The sequence below is a fragment of the Gigantopelta aegis genome, chromosome 1, assembly GCF_016097555.1.
Source record: "Gigantopelta aegis isolate Gae_Host chromosome 1, Gae_host_genome, whole genome shotgun sequence".
In the NCBI taxonomy this organism is placed as follows: domain Eukaryota; kingdom Metazoa; phylum Mollusca; class Gastropoda; order Neomphalida; family Peltospiridae; genus Gigantopelta; species Gigantopelta aegis.
The window spans coordinates 12,436,141-12,447,097 of NC_054699.1; the positions used below are offsets into that span (position 1 = coordinate 12,436,141).

A 10,957-nucleotide genomic window follows, 5' to 3' on the forward strand; every position below is an offset into this window, starting at 1 on the left:
TGTACAAAAAAAACACCCGATATTTTGTAAAATCAAACACTTTTCTTTCCCTATCACCTATGCGTTTCTTTTTTGATAGAGTAGAGTATATATATATATATATATATATATATATATATATATATATATATATATATATATATATATATATATATATATATGCTGAGGGGAGATAATTACCCTCCCTAAATTAGTCTCAGGAGAGTGTTTGAAGGCGAGAGTTATAGCTCCGTTACCCTGCGAGGTCTGATGATCTTTTTTTTGCTGTTTCAGGATTCGAGCGTCTAGATGAAGATCTGGAACTCATGATAGGAAAGAAGGTCCCTGTCTTCTTCGAAGTCTGTCTAACTTATGTCACTCCACTGGTATTGTTGGTATGTTAACTTCAGATTAGTTAAGATGCTTACAGCCACGAAATAAAGCTGCATGGTAGTCAAACATATGCCAGTTTCAAACCCAACTGATTGCGTCTCTCGGTAATTTGTCATCCTACCCTATAAATAGAACGCGCTTGTTTTAAATTCAATATGTGTAATGTTCTTATTTAGAGAAGCGGCAAAATTTAGCTCAGTCGGTTGAGTGCTCGCATGAGGTGCTTGCGCCGCAGGATCAAACCACCTCAATGGATCCATGCAACTGATATTCGCGTTCCAACCAGTGCACCACAAGTGATCAAAGGCCGTGGTGTGTGCTTCCCTGTCTGTGGGAAGGTTCATATAAAAGATCCCTTGCTGCATTAGAAAACAAATGTAGCGGATTTCCTCTGATGACTACAAGTCATAATTACCACGTTTGTCATCCAATAGCCGATGATTAATTAATCAATGTGCTCTAGTGGAAAAAAATTATATTTATTTAGAGAATTTCTCCACCGAAACGAGCTCGCCGGCTTGTTTGAAATGACAGTTGTCCTGCCACAAATATATATGATGTAACTCCTTGAATAGTGACATAAAACGTACGGCTTTGCCGATCTGCTTCATAGTGCCGCTACTGAACATGATCTATATTTACTTTGCATATGACAGAATCCTTGCTACTAATGGAAAAAAAAATATAGCGGGTTTCCTCTCTATGACTGTATCAAAATGAACATATGTTTGACATCCAATAGCCGAGGATTAATACATCAATGTACCCTAGCGGTGTCGTTAAAGTAAACACATTTTTAACAAATAAACTTTCTTCCAGGTTTCTATGGTTTTCAAACTTGCGCAATACACACTTACGACATACGGGAAGTACGAGTATCCACACTACAGTGCGGTCATTGGTTGGATCTACGCGGCGATCCCGGTCACGCCGATACCCGTGTTCTTCATCTGGGAACTCGCTAAAGCCGAGGGGCCAATGAGAGCGGTAAGCCAATCAATCTCTCGTAGGCTCGTTTTAGTCTGTTCCAAAACTGATCTCAAGGGAGTGAAGGGAAACATAAGTGTCCAGTTTTAATCACCAATAGAAATCAGTGGAACATTTAGATTAATTTGAACTAAAGTAAGTCAAGTAGAATGGATCCCCCACCCCCAGCCTCAAACACAACATTTATGGTATGGTTCGCCACACAAACGCCCAAAACCTTAATGGTATAGGGCATGTAAAAATAGTCTCTCTCTCGCCACACAAAAAGTGGGGCAATATCGATCGGCCACTTAAATCCACCTTAACTCGTAATATATTAAGGTTTTTATTCTGGTTTTGTTTCAGCGCTTAGCCAAGACGATTTCTGCATCAGACAACTGGGTTCCAAACACGTGTTCGTCTCGAGAACTCGTTCAGAGAAAATATATGTCACTTGTGCATTCGATAAATACCTTCACATTATTTAACATGTTTCTTTTATACAAAACAAATAGTACTACATATAAATGTGTCTCTTTGAGCTACAAATTATATAATTATTATGCTACTACACCTTTTTTTAATATTCATTTCCGTTCATTTTTAAATTTCATAAATATATCGTTGTCGTGATTACATATATATTATGCGAAGGCCGAGTTCGATTTTTTTTTTTTTTTTTTTTTACAAATCTGTGCTTATTTGTTTACTGAAGTTGTATCTATGAATGTGTCGAGTTTTTTCATACTCGTCTGGCTCGTCTTGTTCTTCATTAATATAACCGCCATTGTTCAGATCATCGTGTGGACTATGCTGCTGATGAACTATTTGTCCTTGCGTCTCACTCAACATAACATTATTGCCTGTATTAAATGCTGTCAAATTGGTTACTGTTCTCACATCTTCGTACCCCACATCATTTACCAGATCACTGTTGTCTGGTTTAGGCCGATCGGATCCGTGTTTCCTCTTTTGACGCCTGATAACGCTGCAAAACAATTACATTATTTAATGTAAGCTCCGCTTGTAACTGTTACTAGATGAAACTATATTTTACTATAATCTATGTATCTCTATATGTATCTCTGCCTGACTCTACCTACCTACCTATCTACCTATCTATCTATATGTCTATACCGTTTATATATTTTCTCATAAAGCTACAAATCAATTTCAATATATTGTGTAAGCTTCGCATATCTTCTAGATTATGGTATCCCCACTCTCATGGCTAGTGATATTCAATGTTGGGCTGGTAAATAAGTAATATTGCCATGCCCGAGGCTAGTGAAATGTGTTGGTCAAATGTTGCAGTTAAGTCTATTTTGTAAATACGAATACCTGCCCCTCCCCCAACCCCTCCCCCAATGTTAGCGTTTTTAGCTATATATCTCTATCTTTAGCTGACATATCCGATTTTTACTTCTATTTAGTAAAATTGTGTTAACTTAAAGTAAAGTAGGGCTAGCGAATTTGTAATCGTCGCTAGTACATTTTTAAAATCACTGATCTCATGTTTATAGAAGCCCTGTATAAATGTTACTCAATCACACATTATAGTTGAGTATCATTTATGCATCGATCTGCCTGTTTGTCTGTCTCTGTACTGGCTGGAACGAGAACTAACCCAATGGGCCCACCGACGGGGTAGTTATGTAATGTGTCTGATATGATAAATAATACAAGTATGTCACAATCATTGGCCCTTTACATATTCCGTACATCCACCAAATACATTATATATCAATACCTGGATAATATGTTTTGTTTAAAATAGTATTTACAAAAAGCAATTTCCTCAAAATATAAACAAATATTATGTAAGTGCAGTTTATCTTCGCATTGTCTTGCAATAAAAAAAGAAGAAGATATAGAGGATACTACCCGAGTCTCTCTCTCTCTCTCTCTCTCTCTCTCTCTCTCTCTCTCTCTCTCTCTCTCTCTCTCTCTCTCTCTCTCTCTCTCTGACAAACATAGTTCACAACGCCAATGGGATCGTCTGAAGATAATGATTCAATATGTGTTCTAAACCATGTCTTATAAATATATTTCAGTTAATAACAAAACCGCTCGCATTTAATTCGAGAAATATTTACATTGATTACAAAGATAAAAGAAAAAGAAACCATTTCGCAATTAGTTAAAATCACTGTATGCTAATATTTTTGTCGATTTGAACAGGTTGTGGTAAAATACATGAACTAATTTCAACAAAATTTTCTTCACTTCCTGTTCTCACACCTTGTACACGAACATCTTTCTTTCGGCGTTGTGATTTTTACGCCTATGACATAAACTAATGAATGGATGAATGAATGAATTAATGACTGTTTAACGACACACCAGCAAAAAAAACCCACATGGTAATTCAAAAAAGAAGTGATGATCAACATGCGCCTATAACAAAAATATATAATATTTGAAGAAGACAGAATGGAGGAATGAAAGAACGAAACTGAGACAAAAACAAAGAAAGAAAATTAAAACAAAACAAAACAAAATCAAGGAAAAATAAATACAAAAATGATACTGTATCTAGTAACAATATGTTAAGTGACCGTGATGGCCGTGACAAAGGGTGGGTGACGAATCAAAGAAAGAAAGAAATATTTTATTTGACGACGTACTCAACACATTTTATTTACGGTTATATGGCGTCAGACATATGGTTAAGGACCACACATATATTGAGACAGGAAACCCGATTAGCAGGAAGGGCTCTTTTAGATGCACCATCCCACAGACAGGATAGTACATACCACTGTATTTGATATATCCAGTCGTGGTTCACTGGCTATAACGATAAATAGCCCATTGACGGAGATCAATCCCAGATCGACCACGCATCGAGCGAGCCCTTTACCACTGGGCTACGCCCCGCCCCGGGTGACGAATCAGGTAAGTTACCTAGATCATTAAGGTGGTGTCCTATCCGCATAATACATGTTTAATATAGAAGTTGTATACTGTTTGTATATTTAACAAAACAGTATTGTATATGTAAACTTAGGAACCACTCTGCTTAGTAATTATTTCTTCGTACCTTCTCCAAAAGAAAACACCCATTGCCGTAGACGCAACAATAAGAACAACAGCTACTGAGACACCGGCGGAGATTCCAACATGTCCGTCGTCAACTATTAAAACGAGAAGAACATGCATGTCTTAGTTATGGTACAGTTGAATAATACATGAAACAGGAATATATGTAACATAATCTCCACACGTCAACATCGTAATAAAGGGTAATGAAACGGTCTTCTTTTTCATCATCATTAATTAATTGATCTTTGTATTTGTGTATTTCTTGCCGATTCCACCGGCCTCGGTGGCGTCGTGGTTAGGCCACCGGACTACAGGCTGGTAGGTACTGGGTTCGGATCCCAGTCGAGGCATGGAAAGTTTAATCCAGATACCGACTCCAAACCCTGAGTGAGTGCTCCGCAGAGCACAATGGGTAGGTGTAAACCACTTGCACCGACCAGTGATCCATAACTGGTTCAACAAAGGCATGGTTTGTGCTATCCTGCCTGTGGGAAGCACAAATAAAAGATCCCTTGCTGCCTGTCATAAAAGAGTAGCCTATGTGGCAGAATAACCATATGTTTGACGTCCAATAGCCGATGATAAGATAAAAAAAATCAATGTGCTCTAGTGGTGTCATTAAATAAAACAAACTTTTTTCCTTGCCGTAAGAAGTATATTTACTGAAAACATTTTAAAAAACAATTTCTTACATTTAAAAAATTGCCATTGTTCTTCATATTTTGTTTCATGTTCTGTGCATGACTATTGGACTAATAAGTGCTGGGAGTTTTAATGTCACAGCGAAGACAATTCAGATCATCTGATGTCATAAATGTTGTTTAAAAATGTGCAGAGCATTGAAATTATACAATATAACAATAGTTATGAATTTGAATATAAATTTTGTTTTATATCAAAACTAGAGTGTTAATATAATAACAGTGTTTCGTGCACAGTCTTGTCTTACGAATTTCATTAGCAAACCACAGTTAAATATCCACAGCTTGGATGTAATGAGGAAGTAGAATGGACAATTGTACATACGGTGCTCTGTGCAACCAATCACAACATCACAGTGTCCATCTTTGCAATTTTCACAGACGTCTTTGCAGTCTTCGCCATAACGCCCGTAGTCACACACTGTTAAAACATTTTACACCAGATTATGGATTGGTCAAAAAGCAAATGTGTTCACATACAGATAAAAGTCCAATTTACTGAGGCACAACAAATTAATTTATTTTATAGTTCTTCATTTTATATGGACTACTATTTTTTTTCTGGCAAGATAATTTTTTTTGGATTCCTACTAGATCATCTCAAACTTCGCTCAACCGCTTTATGGACAACAGCTGTCAAAATCTTAAAATGTACAGGGTCATGCTATTCGAAAATTCTGACTGACGAACCAGAATGTAGGTACTAGGCAGAGTTGTCGTACAGTAATTATATCTCATTACATAAGTAATATAAATAATATACCAAAAATACATCTAAAACAAATATGTACAATAACATGCATATATGTTGAGGTGTTTTACAAGTACTGTTCATCCACCCGACGCTACACCTTGCACTGCAGACTCCGCTTTTTGTGTCACACGTTGTGTTACATATTCGGGCTAATAAAATAAACATGTGGTTTTTTTTCTTAAACACAAGTGTTGAAATATTGCAAATATACTTTTCAAAATATGTAGGGGAATTTAAAATGTCATTACCAATGACTGGATCAAAAATGACTCCCAAAAATGACTCCGGAAAATGACTCACAAGGAAAAACGGTACCTGACTACACAACGTAACACACCAAAAAATCGAAAATGTGAACGTGCAACACGCATTAGCCTCATACACGTGGGTAAGGCGTGATTCATGATTTTGACACTTCACAGAGCAGTCGAGAAATCTGTTTTACTGAATATTAATGTTAATTTTATTGAATCTCATGATCAATCGTCATTTGTTCTTTGGGTGTTATGCATTTTTGGAGCAGGACGTATACAGTGGTAAACCATTCACTTGATGTGCGGTCGGTTTTGGCATTGATCTCAGTCGGTGAGCCCATTGAGCTATTGCTCGTTCCAGCCAGAGCACCACGACTGGTATATCAAAGCCGTGGTATGTCCTATCCCATCTGTGGGAAAGTGCATATAAAAGAGCCTTTGCTGCATTAAGAAAGTTTTGTTGGTTTCCTCTGATGACTACATATCAGAATTACCAAATGTTTGACATCGAATAGCCAATGATTAATTAAACAATGTGCTCTAGTAGTGTTATGCATTGTTTTGTGTTTCAATTATTGATACGACATCTACGTCGTGAAGAACGCCGTAGGGCTATAGGCATGCTTCACAGTTAGAAAATCCAGCGTGATTTAGCCAATATGTTCAATGTAACGTCGTCTGCTATCTGCAGACTATGGAACAGATACCAGCAGACCCAAAATATAAATGATCGACCCCGTTCAGGGCATCGCAGATCAACCACACAAGTCCAGGATCGATTCATCAGAAACCAGGTTTTACGAAATAGAGCTCAATCGGCGACTCAAATCACTGCACAGTTACACCAGACATGCTAGGCGACCATGTGGTGTTCCATCGATAAAATATCGCCACACTAACAGACGCCAATGGTGTACACATCATAGAAACTGAGGAAACCGTCGGTTGTCTCGTATAATGTTTTCTTACGAGTCCAGATTCAATCACAACTTCATGGATAGGCGACAAAATGAACGTCAAACAAACGACAACCCCATGCCACATGATAGATTTGATGGTGGTTCAGATATAATGTGGAGTGTCTGACAAAACACCACACAGTAGTGTTCAAGGTAGGGTCATTGGTCAGTACTACCGGGATAGCATACTGACACCGATTGATATCCCGTTTGCTCGATATGTCGATGTTGATAGCTTGCTGTTGGCTTGCTGTTCAGTGTGAATGTGCACGGACTAGCTGTAATCAATGTTCATATGACACCAGAATAAAATATCATTGGCTAAACTGTAGACGAGAAAGAAAGGTTAGGGTGTTGTCTTATAGGGTATTCTCTACGACCAATATCCTAAAACCAAACAAAATAACCAATTAACAAAATATTATATAAAATAAAACATACATACATACATACATTTTTGTATGGATACCTCAATAGGTCAGAACGAATCGTGGGAAGTTAGAAAACTGCAGGCGAATCGGTGCCATAGTTTTGAGTCTAGGCAACAGTATAGGGCAATTTCTGAGGCCAGAACGGATTTAATCATCCCTTGCGACAGTACGTTAATATCTATGTATGTAATGGCCAACCTCGATATACATACAATATATAGATATTCATACATCAATACATACTAGCGAGTGTCAGGTATGCCCTGGATAGACTGTGCAGTTTGTAGGTCCTAGCATATAGCTGAGTTAAAGAACATCCCTTTTGTGGATATCTCAGTAGCTCAGGACGTATCGTGGCAAGTCTGCACGTCAAGGGCGATTCGGTGCCGTCGGTTCGAGTCCCACCAACAGAATAGGGCAATTTATGAGGACAGAAATGATTTAATTATCATATGTGCCACTGCGTTAGTATATATGTATGTGATAGTCAACTTCGGCATACATACAATATATAGATATTCATACACCAATACATGTATACACATACATGCATACATTATTCATCATCGATTCAATAAAACATACTGGAAAATTAACACCATACACATGTTTTCATATATTTGTGATTTAAAAAGACAAAATAAAAACAAACACAAAAAAACCCCTACAAAATCAACAGTTACTGGAAACGATCGAAGTCTCTCTCTCTCTCTCTCTCTCTCTCTCTCTCTCTCTCTCTCTCTGTCTCTCTCTCTCTCTCTCTCTCTCTCCTCTCTCTCAACTTGTCTCTCTCTCTCTTTCTCTCTCTGACCGTCCTCGATCACACATTCCATTTTCAAATAGTCCAACGTGAACTATATAACGACGAGAACTGATATATTACAACCACGGCGGTATTTACAACGCATACTAGATTTTAAACACTACACACACTCACAAAGTTATTTATATACCGACTCTAGTAAATTTATTAAATGAGAATGCTGGTTAATATTACCGACGTGTTCAGTATATATTGACATAAAGAATATAGAAATAAATAGCTACTAAAACAAATACATAAACTAATTAGGAACTTCCTGGCAACGTTACAGTGCCTGTTTTTGTTTAATACAGGTGTTTAAGTTCTGCACTGTGCATAACCATGATGTGCAGTTACGGACTTAAATATTTTAATACTGTTTTACCAAAATTCTTTAGACAGTTGTGTTTGTGGTCATCTTGATGAAGTAAATCGTAGACTTTTTGTTCTAACATTATACAAGTATTGTAATATAAAGCTTAGCCAGGCACTCCTACCCTTTATGGCAAACTCCGTAGGTTATTGTCTTTATTTCTGATAAGTCTTAATTCTGTACCACAAGGTTACTGAATGCAGTTAGTACAGGGCTAATTTTTAGGTTACATGCTGAAAAGCAACAGATCTGGTTTTAAACTTAATAAAATTTAGGAATAGACTGTAAAGTGTACGTCTGTTCCCCAATGGTCTGCGTTCCTAAATTATCACCCCCCCTGAACGAGTAGTAAGGGTTACATTAAAAATGAACCAGTTAGGAATGGGTGTTGTAATTCCTTTATTAATTAACTCTCCTGTAAGTTTCTCAATTATCACACGTGTGGGTGTTGAAACGTGAAGTGATTCGCATCTTGTGTAACTCTCACCTAGAGATTCTAATCTGATCAGTTCTGGGTTGTTATCTTGCTCTTATTAATTTACTCTCTCTCGTCTCTCTCTCATTTGTCAGCGTAGATTAATACAGATTCCACATTGTCTTTCTCAAATTGTTGTTAAACGTTCTAGAGAACTACGTGCTAACTGATATATACTTTAAAGATCGTATACTCTGGCATACCTACTCTACACAGTATAGAAGGGTTAAAAGCCTGTTACAGAGCTCTAATAGATTTACAGTTAGGAGAGATATTTTGTGAATCGTGTTTTATTCAGTTATTGGAATTATAGTTCCCCGTGCACACACTCTCTCATCTCTCTCTCTATAAAGAATATAGAAACAAAATATCTCTCAAATCTCTCTCTTCTCTCGGACAACTATCTCTCTCTATAAGAAGCTGTCTCTTTCTCTCTCTCACCTCACGCACAAACATTATCTTTCTCAAATAAGTTAAACGTGAAATATATACTGCCGAACTGAGGTATTAAACCACGGCATATCTACACAGTATAGAACATTTGAACAAACATACTAGCTCAATTATTTACAATAGGGCAGTGATTACAGTCTTTATATTGGAATGCTGTTAATTTGCAAGAACTGGCACATCATTGTATAAGTGATATAAAGAATATAGAAACAAAAATATCAAACAAATATATAATGTTACGGACAACATATTCGGGCTAATATAAGAAGCCTGTCTTTTTCTTAAATACAAGTTTTTAAACATTGGAAATATACTTTTCAAAATATGTAGGGGAATTTAAAATGCCATTACTAAAGACTGCTATAAAGATGAACTATGAAAAATGACTCCCAAGGAAATGCATTGATCTCAGTCGGTGAGCCCATTGAGCTATTGCCCGTTCCAGCCAGAGTACCACGACCGGTATATCAAAGCCGTGGAATGTCCTATCCCATCTGTGGGAAAGTGCATATAAAAGAGCCTTTGCTGCATTAAGAAAGTTTTGTTGGTTTCCTCTGATGACTACATGTCAGAATTACCAAATGTTTGGCATCCAATAGCCAATGATTAATTAAACAATGTGCTCTAGTAGTGTTATGCATTTTTTTGTCTTTCAATTATTGATACGACATCTACGTCGTGAAGAACGCCCTAGGGCTATTGACATGCTTCGAAGTTGTAGAATCTAGCGTGATTTAGCCAACATGTTCAATGTAACGTCGTCTGCTATCTGCAGACTATGGAACAGATACCAGCAGACCCAAAATATAAATGATCGACCCCGTTCAGGGCATCGCAGATCAACCACACAAGTCCAGGATCGATTCATCAGAAACCAGGTTTTACGAAATAGAGCTCAATCTTCGACTCAAATCACTGCACAGTTACACTAGACATGCTAGGCGACCATGTGTTGTTCCATCGATAAAATATCGCCACACTAACAGACGCCAATGGTGTACACATCATAGAAACTGAGGAAACCGTCGGTTGTCTCGTATAATGTTTTCTTACGAGTCCAGATTCAATCACAACTTCATGGATAGGCGACAAAATGAACGTCAAACAAACGACAACCCCATGCCACATGATAGATTTGATGGTGGTTCAGATATAATGTGGAGTGTCTGACAAAACACCACACAGTAGTGTTCAAGGTAGGGTCATTGGTCAGTACTACCGGGATAGCATACTGACACCGATTGATATCCCGTTTGCTCGATATGTCGATGTTGATAGCTTGCTGTTGGCTTGCTGTTCAGTGTGAATGTGCACGGACTAGCTGTAATCAATGTTCATATGACACCAGAATAAAATATCATTGGCTAAACTG

At 37.4% G+C, this 10,957-nt stretch overlaps 2 protein-coding genes across 2 annotated transcripts in view; one reads left to right on the plus strand and one right to left on the minus strand.

Annotated features, from left to right (window-relative positions):
• Positions 1 to 270: 270 nt before the first annotated feature.
• On the plus strand, positions 271 to 1,585 carry LOC121370859 (sodium- and chloride-dependent glycine transporter 2-like). Its single transcript, XM_041496371.1, has 2 exons — positions 271 to 374; positions 1,192 to 1,585. Exons 1-2 carry the CDS (start codon positions 306 to 308, stop codon positions 1,447 to 1,449), a joined length of 327 nt encoding a protein of 108 aa, XP_041352305.1. The 5' UTR covers positions 271 to 305; the 3' UTR covers positions 1,450 to 1,585.
• Positions 1,586 to 1,670: 85 nt separating this feature from the next.
• Positions 1,671 to 10,957, minus strand: part of LOC121367356 — a 105,681-nt gene continuing 96,394 nt past the window's right edge. The window contains exons 10-12 of the mRNA XM_041491520.1: positions 5,410 to 5,505; positions 4,382 to 4,475; positions 1,671 to 2,326 (exon numbers count right to left, since the gene is read on the minus strand). Coding sequence (XP_041347454.1) covers positions 2,023 to 2,326; positions 4,382 to 4,475; positions 5,410 to 5,505 — 494 coding nt within the window. The 3' untranslated portion in view covers positions 1,671 to 2,022. The remainder of the gene's footprint in view (positions 2,327 to 4,381; positions 4,476 to 5,409; positions 5,506 to 10,957) is intronic.